Here is a 26,160-nt window from a genome sequence, read left to right as displayed (position 1 = left end):
TTTTTGTTACATGCATGCACTAATGTTTGGCAGGTTGATCTTTTATACAGTTGTTTCTTGTGATATCCATTTGAGCCTATGTCACATCTTAAAAAACTTTCTGCTTTACTGAAAGCCCTCAAACAAAAAATAAATACATCCCCTATACACCTCTAAAATCTATTAATACTTACACACAAAGCTACAAACATTTTCGAATATTGAAGTTTTACCCTCCTAATTAGAACAATTGTCCCAAAATGACAGCCACACTAACAGACTTGGGTTAATCTAAAAGGAAGGCAATGTTATCCATGTTAAGATGTATAGTACAACCTGTCTGTCTACTAAGTGCTGTCTGGTTTTGTCTTATCTTTATTGATCTCCTAGAAAGTCACTGAAGAAAAAAAGTATAGTCTTTTATTGCTCTTTATCATATTGTTTCCATGGAGAAATGCGAACCAGATACAGAGTACTTCCAAAGCATTTATTTATTTATTTGCTAGAGTAAAGCTTTATTATATTCAATGTTCTTTTTTTCATTTATTTGCTTTCCATTAAAACTTGTTACTAGATCAAGCCCATGGTCTTAATCCAGCCTTTCCAGTATGCAAGAATGAGAAAAAAAGCACATTGTTTTTTCTTGTATCATACTCTTTTGACCATACTTTTCTTCCTTTCTATCACATTGCAATGCCTACATTTCTTAAAACCGAACAAAGAGAAACAGAAAAAAAGGAAAGAAAAACAGGGGCATCTTTTTTACTTTAGTATCCCCATTGCACTTGAAAATAACTGAAAAAAATATTTATAGCATACAGATTATATCATGTACTATAAAGATATTAGTGTTAAGAACAAAACTTTGTTTTATTTACACTTAACTATTTCCTTCCATTTTCCCTCTCCTATGTGCTCCTCTAAACATTAATGACATGAAGCAGGGCATTTGCTTTTTAGTTCCCTACAAGTTTAACAAAGCCAAAAAAGGCCAATATGTGCAGGTTATATTGTTCTGTCATGTTTCACAAATATAATTATACCTTGTAATCCTACATGTATTTGTCAGTTTCTGAGTTGCTGGTTTTATTCCAGTTTATCTCCATCTCCCAAATCCAGTCTCTGCTTCCTTTTCAATGTACTCTTCATTCTTCTAGTCAATGCTTGTGCTTTCTTCTGTCTTTCAAGCATTTTCCATTGAAACATTGGAAAATGTTTACTGGCAAAGTCTCTCTGTGGTCTTTATTACCAGAAGAACAAGAAGTGGAATCTTCTTCTGTTTCACAGCTCACTTTTTGTCGAATAAACTTTCATATTTCATCCTTAGCAGGTTCTGCATCAAAAATGATTTTGTTCCCCCAAGAAAAAGTATTCTGAAGATAGCTGGATACAGCATTTAAATCTCATGCCTGTTTCTTAACATTCCCTGACTAGTGGAATAAATGTACTCCTCTTCTGCCTGGTGTACAGTGAGTAATCATTTTCCATAAACACTCTACTGTCTCCCACTTTTTGTACTTTGTCCTTCTGCCACAAGTTTGTCAGAATCAATTCCTTCTGCTGGTAGAATTGCATCTTTACTATTCAAGATCTAGATTGCTTTCTCAAGGCAAGGTTTGGAACATACACATGATGTGCCATTTCAATTAACAACTCCTGTTATGGAGCAGCAGTGCCATTGCTTATTTGTTTCATAAAATTAATACAGTCTGTTCTTTCCAGCTTATCTGGTACAGCACAAAGTGTCAGGTTTTCCCTATGTACTCTGTCCTCTAATTCTGTTATTTTTTGAAACATCTCTTCTTGAGCAGTCTCATATTCAGACAGCCTTTTCTTCATTTCGACCTCTGATTTCTGCACTTTTATCACCTCATCTGAATATCTGTTTAAAGCTTCTTCCATTTTTTCTGGCCTTTTGTTATTTGAGTTGATGTACTCCATCAGTGCTTCATTTATTTTATTCAGCTGTGAGTACATTTGACTTATTTTGTTCCTCTAAGTTACTGGAAGTCATGTCCTGCACTAAAGCTGGAGCTTGTGTTACTTTTTGTGAACAGAATTCTTCCAGTCAGCATTTTTCTCTCCTGAGTTTTGTGATTGAATTTCTTTTTTTGTGGGCATCCAGTCAGTGCACCTACTAGCTAGTTACTGAAATTTACCCAACAATATGAGTTAACTGGCTCTCTCTTCTGAGTTTTTGTTTTTACACTGGGAGAGCTTAAATTAAGTTGTTACTCAATGTTCACCCATCTTGAAAGTCCCAAGTCATAATTCATCTTGTTATAGGGAAAATTTCTGCAAACCATTTGAATGAATGTGTTTCAGAAATTGTTGATTCCTGAAAGCCAAATATTAATCAGTGTGCTCTAGTTTGGGTCCATATTGTTTTTGTTCTGTATTAGTTCAAGGACTACATGCTGGGGCACTCTGTATCCTTCACAAATCAGTATATGATGCTTTATAGTCCCTTGCTTTATTCAAAAAGGCACTTACTTTATGCTTCAGAGTCTAAAGAATGCTGATGCACATTTTTATAAGATAACAATATTTTATTTAATTAATTTTAATTTAAAGAAAACAGATTCATCCTAATATATTTTTTATTTCAGTGCTTGGGTTTTACTTTATCCAAGAGTCAAGACATATGTCTATTACTAGACAGAAATGTTTCACCATGTCATATTCTTGTATGCCCTCATAAAAATTGCACTATATGTTCATTATGAGATTGAAAGAGTTGGATGTTTTTTGCATTACAAGTGTTATCCTAAGCATTTGCTTGCACCTGTATTTTCCAGAATCATCTCCACTCTGTCATTTGCTTTCGTGTGTAGCAAGCAACACAAGGGTACTGCAATACAAAGACTGAAAAAGTGAGAGAGCAAAAGAGAAGGCTTCGTGAATGGAAGGCTCCTCATTACAAACTGTCACAAATATCATCCAATGGACTTTATCTACAGGATACATAATTCACTGCCTCAGTGGGACTCTCTGAAGCAAACGCTGACTGGTACTTGAAAACTAAATTGAAATGGGCTGCTGCACTTGCAGTGTTTCACTTTTTCAGTGGCATATATTGACCTTGTTGCTGGTAGAACTGCCATAACGAAGGAAGAAAAATGATCAGCAACAACAGATTCTTCCACGCTGCTTACTATGACCAGTCTTTTACTGTGACAAGTTCACAACTCTCATCACAGGTCATATGATTTTTGCACAACCTTGTGTAAGTAAAAAGTGTACAGTATATGTGTTTTCCCTTGAGTATAGGTTGCACTATGGCTGATTTTTTTATAACTTTTGAAATGTTAATACAAGCATGATGGCATGAATTATCAAGGGGAGGCAGGATGGTGATAAGCTTTATTTATCACAACTTCAGAAATGACTATTTATTACACAAAATCTATCTGTATAATTTTACTTGAGGAAAGATGTCTTTTGACTGTTTTAAACGTTTTCATTCACAAATTAATCAACACAAATAAAGAGATACACACATGGTTAGGTTATTGTATTGCCTTTTCTCTACAATCACTAGGTATGATTATTATTGCAAATCATTTTTATTTGGCTAGGTTCATATATGATTAAAAGGATACCTGTTCCTACACTGTTTTTCTGTGAACACATCCATCAAAGCATAGACAATTTTTAGTAAACACACTGCAGCCCTGCATATGTATGTATTCACATGTGCATTAAGTGTCGTAGTACTATATTTCACGTAGTACATCCCTGTGTTCTCAGGGCTCTGTAGCTGTCTGTGACATTCTGTGTAGCATTGCAAAGGGATACTGTACATCTCCAGGCACATAGAGTCATATATCCTGTACAATATGTACAGAGATGCAGCTACATTACACTACCTTACAGATGCACTATCATATGGCACTGATTCAATGATATCCATTACAGACCCTAGTGATACCGAAGGATGACTTACATGGCCATACAAAATGTGTAGGAAGAGCAGTTATTTCTCATCCAGTTGTTCAGTGCCATTTCATTCATTTCTGTGATTTGAATGCACCATTCATTGAAAGAACTATTTTACTGTATGGTTCCTTCAATGACTTAAGTACAGGTAGAATGTATATCTGCAGCTTGGTGGATCCTTACTCAGTTTGTAATGGAGATTGTACAAGTAGTGAGTAACAGAGCAGTCAGTTTCACTTTATTTTGTCTGTTCCCTTTTCTCCATGGCTGTGCAGTCTCAGAACTAGTAATTATATGAGTGGAAGTATAAAGTACAGCCTTGCAAACGTGCCGATATGAAAACCTCTGTTTCAATACCTTCACAGAAAAATTACATCTATAGGAAGCCCTGTCTATGACCCATGGAGCCCATGTTCAATTGGCTGCTTAGATGACAGCTGGAGCAGGAGGGAAGGGATGGGAGTACCTACCCTGGGGGGGGGGGGCAGTCTGTGGGCATCTCTTTGTAATGATCCTTGGTGAGGGCAGAGGATGTCACTGGAAGAGCCATGGTCTAAGGTGGGAGGTAAACCTGTTTGAGCTGCTGTGGAGGTGGTGTAATACGCCACATGGCCACATTGCACTCCCACCCTGGTGAAATGATTTTACTGCCAGGAACAGGCAGGGAAACAGGTACAGCATAAAGTAACCCCCCAGACATATGCAGAGATATCTTGAGCCCATGGGATGCCTACAGGAATACTGGATTAATTCATAGGGCAAGAAGATAGCTGGTAGTGCCACCACTGACATGAGGTACTGAAGTGCCGGGCCAGTACTGATAATGGAAGGATGAGAGAAGGCACAAAAAAAAACCCAAAACAGGTATGTGTGTGTGTGTGTGTGTGTGTGTGTGTGTGTGTGTGTGTGTGTGTGTGTGTGTGTGTGTGTGTGTGTGTGTGTGTGTGTGTTTATATATATATATATATATATATATATATATATATATATATATATATATATATGTATATATATATCTATATATGGGTTACCTTCATTTGATCGAAAGTTCATTTGATCTAAACTCATTTGGTCGAATGTTCATTTGATCGACAACCACTGTTCAAGGCAAATAACAGGGAGTTTTCCCCCTCCCCAAGGTTGTGCGACACTGGTGTTGGTATATATAGTTAGGGGGGTGTGGGGGTGCATCCCCCCACATTGGGGTTGTGTGAGGGGCGAAGCCCCCCACCTAGTTTCCATCAAAAGAAGAAAATAACACAAAAGTACAGATTATGAACGAAAATAGGTGGGGGTGCTTCACCCCCACACCCCCAATGTGGGGTGTTGCTCCACCCCACACCCCCCCTAACTATATATACCAACTCCAGGGTCGCACACCCTTGAGGAGGGGGACAACTTCCTGTTATTTGCCTTGATTAGTGGTTGTCGATCAAGTGAACATTCGACCAAATGAGTTTAGATCAAATGAACTTTCCATCAAATGAAGGTAACCCATATATATATATATATATATATATATATATATATATATATATATATATACACGTATATATATATATATATATATATATATATATATATATATATATATATTGGGATCTACTTTAGATAATTGAAATACCACTTACCCGACTTTTAAATCGCTGAGACAAAAGCACCGAAAATCCATTTAAATGAGCATGTACATCACTGACAAAAAACTATAGGTAAGTAACGCACCACAACAAAGCAAGAAAACATAACTACATGAAACCTACCCATCTGCAAGGCTTCACCCCCCCACCCCTCCTAACTAAATATGCCAACTCCAAGATTGCACTACAGTGAAGAAAGGGGCAAAGTTCACCATGGTCGCCAAGTGCTTACTTACCTGTAGTTTTTTGTCGGTGATGTAAGTGTTCGTTTAAGAGGTTTTTCAGTACTTTCCTCTTGGTGATTTAAAAGTCGGGTAAGTGGTATTTTGATTATCTGTATATCTATATATTTTCCCAGTAGAAAGTAACTCAACTTTGGGTGTAAGGACAAAAAATGATTACACCCAAAGTTTAGCAGTCTTGGAGTGAACATTACAGCTTTATGTGGTAAAATAGTTGTTGAACACAAGCACTTACACATACACATTTATATAAATATATACACAGACGGGTCCTCTTCAGAGTATCATAGTACCAGATTATCAACTCCTGCTTCATCGAGACAACTTTGCCAAATCATCAGTTCATCAAACTTCCGGAACAGCAAAAATGTACTCTGGGAAAACAACCACTTGGCCTCCATGATGAACCTTGCCCTTTCACCACTGTAGGGCGAGCTCAGAGCTGGTATATTTAGTTAGGGGGGGAGGGCAGAACCCCCCACTTGGAGGGTTTTCTTGTTTTGCCATTTGTTGGTTTGTCTTGGTGGTGAAGTGGTTGATTACCTGAGGTTTGTTTTCGTTGTTTTGGGAGTTTGATGAACTGAAGGTTCAGCAAAGTCATCTTGATGAAGTGGGATTCAATAATCTGGTAAGCTGATATTTTGAAGTAGACTTTATTTATTGAAACTCCCAATATCAACAGCTATTTTGTCAACACACTTTGGTCAACAAAACAGCTGGTCGACAGGTATATGAGATCAACAATCTCTGGGGTTGGGGAATATATCCCTTCCACAGGGACTGTGCATTATTGGAGCTAGTACATGTAATTAGTAGTGGGTGTAGGGGCATAGCCCCCATATGGAGGTACAGGTAACCTTCTCTGCTCAGTGCAGTTTTTAGATGTGTAAGGCAAAGTGCATGCTTCTGGAAATAACCTTGGTTTATGCATCTCCAACACATTCTTTTATGCAGACTCCCTCTCCACCCCTCAGTATTCCAACTCTGAGATTGAACAGTACTGGGGAAAGGGAATATTTCACATCCCTGGTAAAGCTGCATTCTTGCACAACTGTCATTAAGCTGTTCTGTTGAAGAAATTATGTTGGCAAAATGGCTGTTGACCATAGAGGTATTTGACCATATTACTGGCTCTCATTTATCTACAGATATATAGATAGATACGTAGATAAATATAGATGTAGATGCAGATATAGATCTAGATATAGATATAAATATAGATATAGGTGTGTGTGTGTGTTTGTGTGTGTGTGTGTGTGTGTGTGTGTGTGTGTGTGTGTGTGTGTGTGTGTGGAGAGACAGAGACAGAGTAGGCCTACAGGCCTATACTGGGCCTTATACCACTACCAAAATTATTTTATTTATTGTTGTTGAATTTAATGAAATTGGTAGACAAGTAGTTTATTTCTTTCACCTAGGCACAGCAGTTCAGGCATCAATGATTATTTATGTATTTATTTATTTATTGTATTTGTTGGCCTGAGAAGTCCAACTGTGTTACGAATTAACACTTTTTCATCAGATGCCCTGGGAGAAAATCTCCAAAATATACTTTAAATTTAAGCATTGAAAAAAATACAGCACTGGCTGTGATTTATCTACAGATATATAGATAGATAAATACATAGATATAGACGTAGATGCAGATATAGATATAGATATAGATATAGGTGAGTGTGAGTGTGTGTGTGTGTGTGTGTGTGTGTGTGTGTGTGTGTGTGTGTGTGTGTGTGTGTCTGTGTGTGTGTTTGTGTGGAGAGACAGAAACAGAGTAGGAATACACTGGGCCTTGTACCACTACCAAAATGATTTTATTTATTGTGAAATGTAATGAAATTCGTAAACAACTAGTTTGTTTCTTTCACCTGGGCACAGCATTTCAGGCATCAATGATTATTTATGTATGTATTTATTTATTTATTTTATTTGTTGGCCTGGGAAGTCCAACTGTGCTAGGAATTAACCCTTTTTCAGCAGAGGCCTGGGGAGAAAGTCTCCAAAATGTACTTTAAATTTAAGCATTGAAAAAAATACTGCAACATTGTTTATCATAAAGAAAATGAGAACAAATGACTGTAGTTGACAGTGTACAGTATTTGACAGTTTTGTACAGTTTTGAGGTAAAAATATTTTGGAAGGATGACAGTATGTACTGCATTTTTATGCTTTATGATAATTATGATGGGATGCACTTCCACTATACACTTTCATAATGGACCATTTAAAACTAGAGTAATAAATAATTACTAATATTTTACACAACCTTAATACCCATGGTTCCTTGCATCACTAACACTAGATGCATGATACACTACAGTTCAATGCATGCTTGTGTACAATAACTTCACTAACGATTCAAAATGCCATGCTGAAAGATGCCATTTAGTGTGTCTTTTGTTGCTTCTAACCCGAGTAATTTAAATACATTTTCAAAAGTTCATAGGAGATTACTATGCTAATGGATAAAGAACCCTTTCAAGACTTGCCAGTTTTATCCAGATTTTATTCAGTTTTCTATACCTAGATGAGAGATAATAAGGGTCAGCAAGTGGGATTTTGGCTATGTTTACAGACTGCCTCTGTCCATAAGGGACATGGGTGTCACCCCAGGAGCTAATCTGTAAATTCCCATCCATTGGTCCAGATTGTGCTTGAAGATTGTTTGGGAAGGGCTCTGCTTCACATGAATAGGAAGCCTATTCCAGAGGAAGTTCAGTCTCTGGGATGCATATCTGTCTCTCCAACATGATCTATTCACTTCAGAGATCAGGTTTAGATCTTCAGAGCGGGTAACCCTTGTGCAGTTAGTTATGATTTGCTTGTCAGTGTAAGTAGTTATCCACATCACCATTGCTAACTGACAGAACTATACTCTTTTCATACATACATGCATTATACCTTGTATGATTAACTGCTCCTTTCTTCCACTTGCTGTTCTGTTGCTCTGTTCACTGCTCTGTGGAGGTAAACATACACCTGTCTTATTTACTTGTTGCAGGTGTTTGAACATTGCCCATGTTTCGTACTTGTTATACATTGCACATGCAGCTTTAATGGACATGACTATTGATACTGCTATTTAGTGACTTCTTTGCTTGATATCTGTCACTGTTCTAGGAGTAGCTTACGCACCTAGATGTTAAACTCTTAGAGTCACATGCTAAACCTGTGTATGGCAATTAGTCTAATAACACAGCTCCTGTTCTGTGACAGTGTCAATCACCTGCATTTTCTTTGATGTCATTGTCCATTCAAGTGATTAGCTGTCAAATTTTTCTTTACTTATGTTATTCACCCTCATTTTCAGGCTCTGGTGTGACTACAGTGCCCACCGTGTATAATTAAGAACCTGCGGACCAATAATGAACTGTTTGTGGTCTGCATTGAACTCTGCCTGTGGTGAATCTGCCATATGCAGGCAATGTATAGAACTAATATGGAACATATGGAGCATGCATCCTATTGTATATGAGCTGCCAGTATGCCCTTATATGCTTCCAAGCTGCTTTCATGGTGCACATTTTCTGTACATCACCTGAATGACAGCTGCTAGTGAGCAGAAAGAGTATGGAGCTTACTTTTTGCTGCACATTTTTTAAATGTTCTATTGATGAATCATTGCCTATAGATATCTTTTTTCTCAGATTGGTTGACAACAGCATGAGTATTTCACAGTCTACTTCAATTTACTTATACTAATAGCTCAAATGGTGTAGTGGTACATTGCTCTGACTGTGGTGCACAGAACCCTGGGTTCAAGACCTGGCAGGGCTGATAATTTATTCACCCAGGGATCACTCCAGTAGCTCTACTCGACAGAGGCACTGGGAATTAAGGTCAGGTGGCACGATGCCAGGATAATCCTATGAGCTAGGCTTGTAAAGGCTCTAGGGCCATTAGCCTAGTACACACCTATGATAATTATCTTCCTGTAGTTGCATACAACATGCAACATGAGTATTTCACAGTCTATTTCAGTTTACTTGTACTGATAATTATCTTCCTGTAGTTCCATTATTGTCGTGTGCTGGTTTTGTGTTACACAAATAGTCTATATACTTTTATACTGATCACATTAATGAATGTAACATGTCAACATGTATACATTGCATGGCACTTTCCATGTACAGGTATAGGATTGTCTTCCACATGGCAGTTTATGTCATCTATGTCGTGTCTGTCATAGGAGGTTACTAGGCTAATGGCCATGTGGCCCTTACAAGCCTAGCCAAGTAGTTATCCCCAAAAAAGAAACCTCAGTCAGCATCTCATTTAAGTATTTATTTACATATTTGTTTGTTTATTAAAATACAGTGAACACTGATCCAAATGGACTTTTTTAAGGTTCAGCCTGGGGTTACAAAAACATGTCTTAAACATAGTAATTAGTACAAATGTTCTCTCTGTCCTCTAATTTCTTCTGATTCTTGTGGTTATTTATGCATGATCATAATATGTTATCACTAAAATATATAGTCATGAGATACATTTCACAACTATGTTTGCATTCTCAGTACTCTTCTTTTCCATGGTGGCCATTCTCGTGGCATTCACCTATTTACTTATATACTGCTTGTTTTTACACTGCTGATGTTATGGCAAATGGATACAAGTACTGTAGTCTGTCTGTTTGTGTGGGCCAAATGGACAGTAATTGTCTTAGGCTTACTGTTCTGTCAAGAATAAGGCTCTGTTTCTGGATATTCTGGATATATATTTAATTATTCATTTAATTATTTATTTACGTAATTGTTTGTTTGTTTGCTAACATACATTGAACACTGATCCAAGTGGACTTTTTTATGGTTCAGCTTGGGGTTACAAAAAACAAGTCTTAAACACAGTAGTTAGTATAAATGTTGTCAAGTTGCATCTTTTAATTTATGTTTTTCTTAGATTAAGTATTTTCCTTCTCTTTATTCTTCCAATGATTTATTTAGGTCGTTTTGATCAGCTATGCCACACAAATGCAGAATCATTTCACAACAGTATGCTCAGGCATTTCCTGTGTATTATAAATGGTGTAGTACTATTTGGGGTATTGAGGTAACAAGGTTATACTTACACATTGCTTTGCTTACCAGTTTAACATTTGTAATAATTACATTTCTTGCCATTCAAACAGGTACTTAAACAATATTGCCATGGCTATGCTTAATTCCCTGCATCTGTCTGTTTCCCTGACACTGTCTCTCTTCATTCACTTTTTTTTTTTTGCCAGAAGAAATTTTGCCTGGTTAACCAAAACCTGACATAGTGAATGTCTTTTCTGCAAATAAATATATATGGATTTCACTGAATGTCAATCCACTGGACAGTAATAAACACAGGATCATGTTTTTTTTTTTTTTTTTTTTGTATGGTGTGAAGATTATGATTCTTTAGCCTCACCCCCTTATATATGTTGTCGGCTCAATAGATGGGAAGGATAAACAGGCTATTTGTGAGCATTCAAATTAATTTTGGGCTAAGTGTCCTAGATACATATTCTAAGACAAAAGTAATTTAGTAGCTCCAGTTAACCTCCATATTACTTTGACAACAATCTGGCATTTTCCTATTGATGAATAAAAGAAAAGAACTTAACTATCACTGCCTTACTTTGTTAGAAAAATTTCCAATTAATTTCAAAACTTCTAGTTTAAAGCCATTTCATGAACTACTGATAGGTAACAAACAATGTGTTTATAGCCACTGAACTTTTAAATCGTTATGGATTCATACACTACAGTACCTCAATTTTTGTCTCGATTTCTTTGTTTTTGTGGTTTAAATCCACCTGTTCAGTAGCTTCATGTAGTGTCTTCCGCTTGCTTTCGTTGTCTGTAAGCCGGAGTCTAGTATCTAATAGCCTTCTTGTTTCTATTTAAAAAAAAAACAAGCAGATGATACTTTGAGTATTGTTTAGGATTTGCAGACAAAATAATATTTTCCTGAAATTGCTTCTCATATTGTGTATTACGATTTTCTGTTATAAGCAGAAAGTCTGATATTACTGTACATCATAACTTTTCTGCTTACTAGTAAAATAGTCACTTAACATATTTCTTAGCAGAATGAAAGACATGCAAAGCTCAGATGTCTTATTCTTACTAAAAAAAAAAAAAAAGAAACACAAAAAGAAACAACCCAAACATTTCCAAGCTTGTACTGGATCTCTGCCTGTTCATAGAGTGCTTGTACTGGATCTCTGACTGTTCATAGAGTGCTTGTACTGGATCTCTGACTGTTCATAGAGTGTTGTGCACTTTAGAGCCTTTGACCTGGGTCTTGATTGGATAGGGTACTCAGACCATATAAAGCAACTGGGATATATAGCCATTTATAGCTTGCCAGCACCCACCTTTAGACATTACCATCATGATCACTATATCTAAAAATAAAAATAAAATAAATAGTCAATTTATTTGGTAGTTGTAGAACAGAGCATGTGTTGTAATTTTAAGAAGCATTTCAAAGTGAGGGCATGTGCATATAAATAGAGAGTATGTGCAAGCAGCAGTGCCATTTTGAGAGAACAGCCAGAGTGTTAATATGTATGAGTGCAGTAGTCAGTCTGTTTATAGGTTTATTTAAGTTTAAGTTACTAAGTCTCAAGCCTGCTGTGTTTGTATATAATAAAGCTGCTTGAACCAAACCCACAACTTTTGGTTTGTTTTATCCTGACTGGACGAGCGGCATGGTGCTAGAACCGGGATAGAGAGTGCAGCTTCTTCCAGCCATGAGGTGCAGAGTTAACAGTGAAGGTACATTGAGCAGGTTGGGTGATACAGTGCTCAAATGATTAAAAAAAAGGCCAGAAATGAACTACAGCTAACCAAAACTTGCATAGATGATTTATTTTGTAAAGAAAACGATATGAAACATTAAAAAAGCACAAAACACATTATAAATCAAGCAAGTAGCACAAAACTCATTATTAATCAAATGAAAGGCACAAAACACATTACTGGTTGAGCAATATAGAATTATCAGAAATACTTATGAGGGTGTTCAGAGTTACTTCCGATTTGCATAATGAGCATGTTAAAAGTAAAACGAGCACAAGAAAAGTATAACAATCATGATAAGAGGTCAAATGGCCATAATAAGTACAATAAAATGGCAAGATAAGCTAAAAAAAGCAAGGCAACTCCATGTTTTTTAGTAAACGACCATGTTTTGACATTAGCTACTATTTCGCATTGACTAGAGCTATTCAAAGTATAACTAGAGTTGTTTGAAGTATTTCAGAGTGTGCAACGTGTTTGCAGTGTGTGCTTTATTATAGTACAATTATTTTGAAATGTTTGCTGTGTGCAAAGTACAGTTATCTCACAAAGTGCAGTCAGAATACAGCCATTTCAAAAAGTTTCTTGTGCTGTGGACATTTTATTTGCAGAGTACAGCCATTTCAAAATGTTTCTTACAAGTACAGCCATTTTGAGAAGTTTCATGTGCTGTGTACTGTTCATTCACAAAGTGCAGTCATTTCGAAGTGTTTCTTACACTGATAACGAGTGGTTTCACAAAGTATATTGATTTCAAGGTGTTCTTGTGCTATGGAGACTTATTTTACAAAGTACAGTTACTTTGAAGAGTCTGTTGTGCTATTGGGCATAATTACAAGTTCTGGCATAAATTTCTGACTTATAAGTGTGTAAGTTCATACATAATTACCAGGGTCTTTATTACTGTGTGTTGGCATGGCAGAGGCATTTCACAGACCCAGTCCACTTGTGTTTGATCTTAATATTGCAGAGAATTGGAGAGTATTTAAGCAGGAATATGATATTTTCATACAAGCAGCTTTTTCTGATAAAGATGTACATACGAGGACATTTATATTGCTTAACTTACCAGGGTCAGAAGCCACTGAGGGAGAGCATTCATTTTTATATGCACCAGTAGTACATGCAAGAGAAGTGGAAGGGGAAAACACTATATTGTTGTACAAGCTGAATCAAGGGAGGACCCTGAGTGCTTGAAATGTAAATTTAAAGAAATGTGTAACCTCCAGACAAATGTTATGTTGGAGAGGGACCTATTTTATACAAGACACCAAAACCCAGGAGAAACTTTTGCAGCTTATATTACTGACTTGAGAAACAAGGATAAAATGTGCAGGCTTGGTGATCTGAAAGACAGGTTGATAAAAGACAGGCTTGTGTGCGGTGTTAATAATGCTGCAGTGAGAAAGATTTTGCTTCGTGAGAGTGATTTAACGTTGAGCAACAGCTATTGAGATTTGTCAAATACATGAGCTTACAAAAAGGCACACAAATATGCTTGCAAGTGATAAGAGCATGGTTTCAGCAGCTTTTAGAGCAAATGTAGACAGCATGCAGCACATGGCTAACAGAAACAGGCCTGAGGGCATGGCAACTGCAGCCCCTGCAGGATTTCCAGGGAGAGCCCATAACTTGCCAGCAAATTGTGGTGCCAATCATGAGTCTAAAAGAGAGAAGTGTTTTGCTTTGGTCAGCAATGCCACAAGTGTAAAAAAATGGAACAACTTTCAAAAGTTTTGTAAATCAAGCAAGCCTCATTCATTTATTAAGAAATGTCACTCAAAAAAGCAAGTTGATCATATAGAAAGCTGCAACTCTACTTTCTATGTAGATGGCTATCAGTGGATGGTGAAAAGGTTAATGCAGTAGATTTATTGGCAAAGAACAAAGTGTTTTATGCTGTCCTGATCAATGTTAAACTCACGGAGCTCAAAGTAGACACTGGTTCAAAGTGAAATGTTATGTCATCAGAAACATTTTCTAGAGTAAGAGCTAGTGAGCAACTTAATTTGGCCAATTGTGCGAAGCTTGTTGTTTATGGAGGTGAAGAGATTCAAACCGAAGCCTCAGTAGTGTTTTCATGCTGTTCAGTTGGGAACAGTTACAGCTGCTATGTAGTCAGAAGACCTGTGCAGTCATTATTAGGTCTCAGAGACAGTTTAAGAATGAAACTGCTTTCTTTCAACAAAGAAGTCCATCATGTAAGCACATATTCTAGTTCAAGTTTCACTAAAGCTATTTTCTCAGAGAAGGCTGATATTTTCAAAGACAAGCTAGGTAAACTTCCAGTTGCGTACTCCATGAAATTAGACCCAGAGGTCAGACCAGCAAGAATAATTCTGATAGCTATGCAGGACAAAGTCAAGATCCATTCAGATAAAATGGTGCAACAAGGTGTGATTTGTCTAGTCACAGAACCAACTGAATGGGTATCTTCCATGGTAGTTGCTCATAAGAAAAGCTGACATGAAATCAGAATATGTATTGAGCCAAGGGGCTTATACTAACCATTAAAGAGACCCCACCACCCTATGTGTACAGTCAAGGAGGTTGCTACCCTCATGGCAAATGCCACTGTTTTTTCAGTCTTAGATGCAAAGAGTTTATTTTGTCAAGTAATGCTTGATCGCAAATCTTCACTACTGACTACATTCAGTACCCCGTTTGGTAGATACAGATTTCTCAGAATGCCTTTTGGAATAAATTCTGTCAGTGAAGTATTTCAGCGTGCAATGGAGCAAATTTTTTCAGGTTATCTATGTGCTATAATAGTAGATGATTTACTAGTTGGAGGCAATGGTGAAGCAGAGCATGACAGAAACCTCAGGAAAGTTCTGGAGAGAGCGCATAAAGTGAATTTAAAGCTCAGTCTTCTGAAATGTAAACTCAGGCTACCAGAAATTACTTATGTAGGTCATTTATTTACCAGTTCAGGCTTATGACCAGATCCTTCCAAACAAACAGCCATTCTTGAGATGTCACCTCAACACAATGTCCAGGCCTTACAGTGTTTTCTTGGCATGGTTAATTATTTGGGCAAGTTTATACCAGACTTCAGTGAATTATCAGCAGTTTTAAGAGAGCTGACAAACCAAAATGTTGCCTGATCATGGTTAGAACAACACCAGAGAGCATTTAATGACCTTAAACAAAAAATTGACACTCCACCTACGTTGAGATACTATGATGTCCACAAACCAGTAATTCTTTCCTGTGATGCTTCAAAGTTCGGTCTTGGTGCAGTTATTCTTCAAGAGGACAGACCAGTAGCCTATGCATCTAGAACTCTTCCGAACTGAGATTCAGTATGCTCAAATTAAGAAGGAACTTTTGGCAATTGTGTTTGCATGTTCGAAGTTTCATGGTTATATTTATGGCCAAGCTATCCAGATAGAGACTGATCATCAGCCCTAGTCACTATTTAAAGAAGCCTATGCATACAGCTTCAGCAAGACTACAAAGAATGATGCTCAGATTACAAAAGTACAACTTCAAAATGGTCTATACAAAAGGCAAACTTCTTTATCTGGCTGATACCTTATCCAGATCACCCAGAAATACCACAGAAAAGCTTGATGCAGAGAAGTTTGACTTTGATATCATGGAGGTGTGTAATTTTTCTACCACAAGACTTGATGAGCTAAGAGATCATACAAAGACTGATCCAATTTTGAAAAAGCTCAATCACTTCATCAATGTTGGATGGTCATAAAAGCAATCTTGTGTACCAACAGAGGTGCAGCCATATTTTCCTTACATAGATGAGATGTTGATGGAAGATGTATAATTTTCAAAGATCCTGAAGTTGTCATCCCTTCTTCTTTACAACATGTGTTCATTCAGATTTTGCAGTGTGGCTACCCAAGTTCTGAAGCTACCAATAGAAGGGTGAGAGGACTAGTATTTTGGCCTTCTCTGTCAAAAAAAACATTGATAAAGTGCTTTCATCTTGTTCATCATGCAATAGTACTAAACCACATTTGCAAAAAGAGATGCTTACGCTAAGCCAGATTCTTGAACTACCTTAGTTAACAGTTGCCACTGACATATTTGAGTGGAACAATCAGAATTACTTATGTTGTTAGACTCTTATTTGAAATGGTTTGAGATTGATCTGTTACCTAACCTAGCATCCAGTGCTGTTATTACTAAGCCGAAACATCACTTCTCAGTCCATGGTAGTCCACACAGTTATTTCTGACAACGGTACCCAGTTTACCAGTCGGTTATTTCAGAAATTTGCAGAAGTGTAGGACTTTATCCATATTACTAGCAGTCCAGAATACCCACAGTCAAACGTCCTGGCTGAACGTGCAGTACAAAGTGCAAAGCAATTACTAGAGAGGTCAAAGTGAGACAATACCGATATTTTCTTGAATTTGATTAATCTCAGAAATATACCCTGTGACAATTTACTTGGCTCGCCTGCTCAGATACATCTGTCTAGGCAAACCAGAACAATCTTGCCTATTAGTAACAGTTTATTGGTGCCTAATGCTAAAAACACCAGAGCAATCAAAGCCCAACTATTCAAAAAGTATTATTTTCAGAAGTCCAGCTATGATAAAATGAGCATATTTCTTCATCCACTGAAAGGAGGAGAGAGAGTAAGGATGCAAACAGCAAAAGGTTTTGATCGAATTGGTCAAGTGAGAGGTATATATGCCAAGCCGAGATCTTACTTAGTGGAATATGAGGGTATAGATACAGAAGAAATTGCAGGCATCTTCTCAAGGTGTTGGAATTGACATCGAAGCATCATACCTATGATACAAACTCTAGATCTCAGAGCAACCCAGATGATGTTCCTGTTGAAGGACACGTCTCAGTACCTATTCCCATTCCTGATGATGTCCCAGATGTCCCTGACATTGAACATTCATTAAAGACAGTCCCTGTTGTTAACTCCAGTTCTAATTTTTATGTCATACGTTAATAGCCGCGGTGGTGCAGCTATAGCATTGTTGCCTCACAGCAAGAGCTTCTCCCATTCAATTCTCAGCTGGAGCGCCTTCTGTGTGGAGTCTGCATGTCCTCCCCATGGTCGAGTGGTGTTCGAAAGGCATGCGTGAATGGGCGTGCCTTAGTTGAAGGTTGGGCATCAGGCTGGCACCTCGGCACCTTAAAAACCTACTGCCAATCATTAGCGGACCAGAGTTCCGCTATGGTGACCCCTAACCAGGAAAAGCCAAAAGAAAGGCAACAACAACAATGATCAAGTTATTTTTCTAGACCTAGAGTAAAATGCACAGCAGCCTGGACATGATTTTTTATTTGTATTTAGTTCTGTATAATTGCATGTCAAAGGATCAATTCTGAACAGTTGCATGTCAATGAATGTTGTCATTTTCAGTGTATGACTTATTTCTCAAAGAGGGAGGATGTAAAACAGAGTGTGTGTTGTAACTTTAAGAAACATTTCAAAGTGAGGACATGTGCATATAAATAGAGAGCACATGCAGGCAGCAATGCCATTTTGAGAGAACAGCCAGAGTGTTAACATGTATGAGTTCAGTAGTCAGTCTGTTTACAAGTTTATTTAAGTTTAAGTTACTAGGCCTCAATCCTAATGGATTTGTATATAATAAATCTGTTTGAACCAAACCCACAACTGTTCGCCTGTTTTATCCTGACCTGACGAGTGACAGTAGTTACTTTAAAATGATTAAGCTGCTGTTAAAATCCATTAATATTTACACAGCCATGCCATATTTGGACATTTAGTAACCATAGGAAGCACCTTACCTATTACAAACTAAATTCCATTGAGGTATATGCTGGGTGCTAAGTGTCAGTGCTGGAAAGCTATTCATTTCAGTATAATAAAGACATGCTGTCCAAAAATGCAACTATATAAGCTAGGTAGGGATGCACTTTGAGGAAGTGCACTGCCTTCTAGAACTTGTTATACAATTGTAAACTGCCTGGCAGCACCACAGTTCCAGCCATTATTAACTTAGATGTCAATGGTCATGTGGCAAGCTAAAAATGTATGCACATCCAGCAGTGATTCCTTAGTATTCAACTTAGTCATAATTAATTATATCAACAATCATGGTCTTAAGTTGAATAAAAAAAAAAAAGCATAGAGAGGTTATTGTCTTGGACCTCCTAATATTTTTTCATAGTACACTGCACTTGAGCTAAATTTTCACCTCAAATTAACTCTTAACCTCAGTAAATAAAATTTTAATACACAAGCTTTATTCTAAATTTTCAATAAACCCTTTTTCCATCATGATAAAACGATATTCAAGTCTTAGGGTTAGTTAGAAACATGTTACTAAGTTTCTAAACATTTAACAACTGAAACCTGAAATACTCTTGCCAAAGGTGCTTTTATGCCTGTCTTGGAATATATTTATTTTAATTGCTAGCTCTTTTTACAATGAATTCATTCTAATGGTAGCATTAAACAATACCTACATATGGAATCATTGAATAATAGAACATACAAGGCAACTGGGCCACATAGCCATTTATACCTTTCCACCACCCACGTTTAGACATTACAGACTTTTCCAGGGAGCAATAGGTCAGTCATACTGGAGGTGAATATATGAATACCCATCCATCTGTTTTACTCCTTCTTAAAGAAAGATAGGGTGTCACATTGCTTGACCAAGAAAGGAAGCTTGATCCAGAAAAGGGGCAGTTGCTGTGTGATGACTCTGTCTTATTTCTTTATTTGCTGAAACAGCTTCAAATATCTGGCACTCTTGTGTGCAGGAGTGTTTTATTTATTTAGAAATAAATGGTCTTGGACTGTCAGAACACAAAGCATAGATCACTTCTGAGGACTGTATAAAACACTGGGTACATGGAAAAGACCTGCAGCCTCTGTTAATAGTTCATGTCCTTTAATTCCATAATCTTTTTATGGTCTGTTTAACTGCTTGACATGTTTAGAATGGTACATCCCAAAGGGAGCACTATATTGATGACAGGCCTGATCAGTGCAGAATATAGGAGGATCAGGACTTCTTTGGACCTAGAAGAAAGGCCCTTTGTGAGCAACTGTGCCAAAACAAAGGATTTCCTAATCACTGTTGCAACATGATGGCCAAAGTAGAGGGAGTTATCTTCTCATGTTCCAAAGTTCTTACAACATCATCATTTTGTAGTGGAGTTTTATCTATATTATAAGTAGGGTGGAGGGTTTGTTACCAAATGTAACACATTTGCATTTTTTTTAGCTTTTCATTTTAGTCCATTGTCAGCACACTGGCTATTAACTTGTTCACTTTCTAGCTTCTGCATATCAGAAAGGGATTCAAGTACAACACCCAGTTTAGAATCTTTAGCAAACTTGGTTAACCACAGTTCCTGATTTTTTATATGAAAATCAGAGAAGTATGTGCCAAATAGCAAAAGTTATACCATGAAACCCTGTGGTACCCCTACCCTACTTGTTACTTTCATGTTCTCTGAGGTTGCACCTAACACCCTCACAGTGTGGTCTCTGACCCTCTTCCAGTTAGCTATCCTCAAACTTATGTAAGGATCAATTTGGAGTGAATTTAACTTGTTGATAATGTTGGCATATGGATAGTATCAAATGCTTTGGCAAGGTCAAGGTATGCTGTATGGACAACATGACCACTATCCATGGCTTGCCTTACTCTCTCAAAAAAAAAAAAACAGATTCATTACATAGCACCTACACTTAAAAGATCCAAGCTGCTGGGCTAAAGCCTTATAGGATTCTTTTATCATGTTCTTCCAGATGAAGTTTGTCAGGCTTATGAGTCTGTAATTCCAGGTGTCCATGTTGGGGCCACCTTTGTGAAGAGGAATCACAATTGCTGTGTGTCAGACATTGGAGACAAAGCCAGTAAATAAGCTCAAGTTAAACAGTTGTAGGTTCAGGTCCACCAGCACATGTTTAGTGCTGTTCAGGTAGTCTGGTATGTTATTATGTTCTGTAGAAGATGTAGTTTTATTTTGACCAAGTGTTTTATTGTGATGATAGAAGGCTTAGGTCCTTAGCTATATATGGCTTTGGTATAGATGCCTCTGCTGAGATGTTAGCACTGAATTTGTTTGTCAGTATATCTATAATATCCAGTGGGTTTGAGTGGGTAGTACTATTTTTGTTTCAAATAAAATTTTTATTGATTTTGTTAAAGAGAAAACTCAAACATTTGCAGTTAGAAACATCACATTGATACATCATAGATCATACAAACAAAACAACAATAATAATAATAACTATCTACAATATGTACAATAGTGCTGCCATAGGATAGATCAAATCTTAGGGTGTAAACAAACTAAATATAAAATAGAACAATTATATGTTTGAGGGGTACCAAAGCCATTCAAAGATTGAATCCTCTATTTGATATATATATACCAACCATAACTACAGATCTTGATCTTTGGGTGTAAAAGGAACTTGGGTGTCCTAGTGATGCTATGTCAGTGATACCTAGTTGTCTGCCAGAAGTTCAAATATGGTGTTCCACACCTTTTGAAAATATGCACGTTTACACTCATTTGTGATTATGAGCTTATGAGAGGTAATATACTTAATGGCCAAATTACTGAAACCCTTCCAAGACATTTTAGACCAATCTAGCCAGTGTATGGAGATGTAGAATTTTACTAGAAGGCAGAGTGTTATAATGGTATGAAGTCTTAATCTTGTAAGCTTAATGTTAGTAATGTGTAATATAGCCATCTCCCAAGAGAGGGTAGATTTATGGTATCCCATCTTTTCAAGTCTCACTTTCAGCGAGCACCAAATACTGTGAGAGTAGCAGCAGAACCATAATATATGTAAGATATCAGCTTGTGGAAATGAGCAGCAGGGGCAAGCAGGAGATATGTTGGGGATGAAATGCTTAAAATGTGTAGGAGTGTAGTACAGGTTGTTGTTAATCATAAATTGTGTATAGGTGAGTTTTTTAAATGAGGAAAATGAGATAGTGGATTTAATGGCTGCTATTTTTTGCTCATCCAGAAAGGTGACCCCAAGTTGGTCCCAGTATTTCGCGAAGATCAACTTGCCTTGATACTGGAGTGTATTTATGAAGTTACATGAGTGAGATAACCTATTTCTTTTGCTTGTTAGAATCTGCATCAGGTTAGATACTTGGAGGAATTGATACTCTGGAATCGTAAGGTTTTGGGATATAAATGTAATAATTTCCCCTTATTTGCTGTAAAATTATAATGTATTTCTTAGATACTTTTAAGGTGTCTCAATTCACTTGGTGAGATGGTTTTGTGCTTGTGTATATCCCAAAGTGAAAAGTCTTTTATTAAAGGAAAATCATTAAGATTGATCATGTTGGTATTTAACTTGATGAAGGGATTTAAATGAATGTGCTGAAATAGAATAAGGGCTTTGTCCAATTTCAGTAACTTAAAAATCTCTTGGAAGGAATTGATTTTACACTACAGTATATGGTGTATTTTTTATTTCCAGAGATTTGATGAGTCCAAAAATGGGAGAGCTTTGGGATTTATGTTCTTTTCCAGAACATGATTATACCACATTTTTACCCAAGGAGGGGACCAAGTATGATTGTTCTGCTGAAAGTTGGTTATAGTAATTAACCTATTGGCTTGTAGGATTCTATGATAAAGTTGTAGGTCTGGCATCCCCAGACCACCTTTAGATTTTGGAGCAACAAGTCTCTGATATGATACCCTAACAGATTTTGGATGCCAGATGAATTTAGCAAAGGCTTTATGAATTCTAGTAAAGAATGAGTTAGGAATATGTGAGATAGAAGCATAAAGGTGATAAAGAATCTTTGGAAGGATGTTCATCTTAATGATGGACGTTTTTGAAAGGAGGGGTAATTTCATCTGCTGCCATCTGTTTAGGTCTTGGGAGATAGTTGTCCATAAATGAGAAACGTTAGATTGGCCTGTGGAGGAAACCGAATGGTCAAACCTAACCCGTAAGTATTTGCAGGAATAAGAAATGTTAAAGGGAAATGCTATGAATATATTTTATTTGTGGGCTGCTGGGTTAATCGGGAAGATATAGGATTTATCTAAGTTAATTTTATAGTCTGAAATTTGCACAAATGTGTTTATGGTCGCCATAACTTTTTTGGTATCAGTCAAGTGCAAGTTCAAAATAGATGTTAAGGTCATCCGCAAACGCAGTCAAACTTATTTTTTGTGTGTAAAAGTCTGGGGATAGAGTGGTATGTTAATTGTCTAATGGAGAGAAATAGAGGTTCTAGATATAAATTGGAAAGGAGAGGGGATAGAGGGCACCCTTCTCTGGTACCATTTGAAATTTTTATTTGCTTTGATAAATACTTTATGTATAACTGAGTAAAGGAACTGTTGTAGAGAGTTTTGATCATATTGATGAAACTAGAGGGAATGTCAAAATATGATAGTACAATGAGCAGGAAACTCCAATTTACCCTCTCGAAAGCCTTGGAAGCATCTAAAATCATTGTGTATCTTGGATTTTTGTCCTTCTTAGTAATCACGGATTCTAGTGTCAGAGTGTTGTCCCATGTATGTCTTTGGGACATGAAACCTGCTTTTTCTTTAGATACCAAAAATGAAATAACTTTTTTGATTCTTTCATCTAGCAAGGATAGGATTTTAATGTCCACATTCATTAATGATATCGGTCGGTAGTTATTCACATTAGAGTTGTCTAGGTTATTTTTGAGGAGTAGTATGGTAAATGTCCGAGATACCATTAAGTGAGATACAGTTAAATAGATTAAGTAATATAGGGGCTAGAGTGTTTTTTGAAGGTTTTATAGAAGTCTGGGGAGAAGCAGTCAGGGCCTGGGGCTTTCCCTGTCTTAAGTTTGCCAATGATATTGAGGACTTCTTGTATGCTATAGGGGGCAAGTAAGAGCTTTTTCTGATCTTCATTGAGTTTTGGGAATGTAATGTTGTTGAGATAATCTTTTATCTCAGAAATAGAGATTTGTTGTTTGTTGTTTGCATATAGAGCAGAGTATATTTGGTGGAATAGCTGTATAATTTGTGTGTCAGATTTATAGAGAGTACCTTGGTTCTGTATAAGATTAACTTTAGGTGCTCTTTGTTTGTTTTCAATTAATATGGCTAATACTTTGGAAGGGGTTTGTATCCATTCAGAGTATTTTGTTATGAATCTTAATTCCTGCATGGAATAGTTAGAGTGGTGTAATTTGAATAATTCTTTTTGCTTCTCTAATGTCTGTTTTGCCAGATCTGGGGAATAGTTAGTTTGAAGTCTGTTCTCTAAGCTTTTGATCTCTGAGGTCAAACTGTGTTCTTTTTCTCTTCATATCTTTTTTAAGAAGGACGGTTTTTGAATAAGTAATCCTCTAATTACTGTTTTACAAGCAGCCCATTAGATATCATAGAGAATATCAACATTGCATTGCTCAGAATTAAACTCAGATAAAACTAGTGCAATCTCATCAGTAACTGATGGATTATATAACAAGTTGTTATTAATGGTCCAACTAGCGACCTTATGTAATGAAGTGGGTCTGAAATCAGAATTTAAAATTAGTGTAATCCTTGAATGATCTGAGAAAAATCTTGGTTCACCAAGAAATTTAAGTTGCCAATTTGTTAGGATATCGGATATCAGAAAAAAATCTATATGTGACCAGGAGTTGTAGCAGCTAGAAAAATATGTAAACTTATTATTAGCATGAGTGCTCTCTCCATAAGAGACAGGGTAAACCAGGTTAAAGTCTGAAATTAATTCCATCAAAGCAAGTGAAGCTTGTGTGTTGTATGTTTTAGATTGACTAGATTGGTCAATGTTAGGGTCAATTACTGCATTCCAGTCGCCCCCCCAGGAATGTAATAATAGGGAATTTAAATAAGATATTGCAGATTTCCACAATGAAATCGTGCTGATAAGAGCAAGGTCCATAGATATTTAAGACTGCTATTGGTTTAGGAAGCAATGGAACAATGTAAGTGAAATAACACCACCTACCCTCTTGGTCCGATGCTTTATCAATAATAGTGGGTGTAAAAGAATTTTTAATTATAATGGCTACCTCCTTAGAGTTCGAACTAATACCTGCATGAATGATATCCTTAACCCATTTTCTGTTATTTTCATTACTCCAGTTCTCATCAGTCATATGTGTTTCTTGAATGAGACAGATGTCTGCGTCTGCTTTTAGCAGGAGGTGCATTAGTAGCTTTCTTTTATTTTTGGGTAGTGCCATTTTGAATGAGCTCAGAGGAATGTTCGGTGGTATTTCATAACTTTTTGAAGTAAAAAAAAAAATGTAATTCTCATTAGCTTCTGATGCTGGCCTAAGGTCATGGGAACCCTTAGTTTTCCTGATGCTGTCTTTTAGTTCCTTGGATAAACTTTTGATGTTGACTTTGATTTCTTAGTCCTAGGTTTTACTATACATTCTAGTGAGAATTTTTGTCTTATTTTGTTGATTATTATGCATTTTAACCACCTGGATGCCTGACTCTTGTCCTTCCCTTTTTGTTTGGTTTTGGTAGGGACAAACAGGTTTATACAGTTTCTTAGCTGACTGCAAAATTTGCTTGCATAACTACAAGCAGTATTGTTATTTTGAGGGGGGTATATTTATATGTAAGCTTAGAAACTTCATCCAAGAATTATAGGAAGTTTGTACAGCTGAAGTCCTTGAATATTGTGATATTTGTGTCAGCTGTTTTAGGGATTTTGAAAGAGAAGGTTATCAATTTGTGTTCAGACTTGCCTGGGAAAGAGTATACCACTAGGATAGTACATACAGCTGCCATGTTTATAAGCAGTGAGTGAAGAAAATGTTAACATCTAATGGGCTCCTTGACTATTTGACTCAGGGAAATCTTTTTCTTATTTAATCATGGAATTTTTGGGCATAGCCCACATTTGAGGTATAGGTCTCCCAGGTTTTCAATGGGGAGGGGAGTTAAAATCTCCCAGGATGATGGAGTTTTTGTATATATGAAGTTCATTCACTGTATTTAAGATTTGGGCATGTTTTTTGGGGTCAATAAGGGGGTTCTGTAACATGCTATTATCTAATATTCTGTATTGTTTAGGCTGAACTGAATTTCAGTAAGTTCATTTGGGGTCTCTGGGAATCTGTCTTGTGTACTGTGGTCTTATTCCAAGATAGTCTCTGTCAGGTCTAAAGGTGTGGTAGACATAAAAGGGCATCCTGCACTCTTAAAACAGGTTTCAATAATAATACACACATGAATATGTCCCAAATGCAGGAGGGCTTCATGGTCAGGTAGGTTCTTATTTAGACTCCTAGCATCTCCAGTCATATTGTCCAGGGCTTTGTTTGTTATGTTTTTTGGGTTGTAAGATCCATTAGCTGGACTCCACCTTAAAAAAAGTTATTATGGGGACAGCAAAGGCTTTATCCAGTATATGGAAGCCTTGGAATGTGAAGTGCAAGCTTTTCTTAACAAAGCCAGTAGGGTTAAGAACAGTTCATTCCATGTTGATAGTAGGGCTGAGGGGCAGCTCATCCCATGTGAGGGGCAGTTCATCCCATGTTGATAGTAGGGATGAGAGGCAGTTCATCCCATGTTGAAAGTAGAGCTGAGGAGTAGTTCATCCCATGTTGATAGTAGGGCTGAGGGGCAGTTCATCCCATGTTGATAGGGCTG

At 36.9% G+C, this 26,160-nt stretch overlaps 1 protein-coding gene across 1 annotated transcript in view; it reads right to left on the bottom strand.

Annotated features, from left to right (window-relative positions):
* The window catches only part of LOC122789362 (trichoplein keratin filament-binding protein-like), an 823,181-nt gene that overhangs the window by 361,831 nt on the left and 435,190 nt on the right, over positions 1-26,160 (bottom strand). Inside the window, exon 9 of the mRNA XM_044056751.1 lies at positions 11,532-11,659. Coding sequence (XP_043912686.1) covers positions 11,532-11,659 — 128 coding nt within the window. The remainder of the gene's footprint in view (positions 1-11,531; positions 11,660-26,160) is intronic.

Source organism: Protopterus annectens, chromosome 14.part0 (assembly GCF_019279795.1).
Source record: "Protopterus annectens isolate FY-2018-M chromosome 14.part0, PAN1.0, whole genome shotgun sequence".
Classification (NCBI taxonomy): domain Eukaryota; kingdom Metazoa; phylum Chordata; order Ceratodontiformes; family Protopteridae; genus Protopterus; species Protopterus annectens.
Note: the sequence above shows the minus strand (reverse complement) of the source record. Positions and strands in the feature narration are given on the sequence as shown.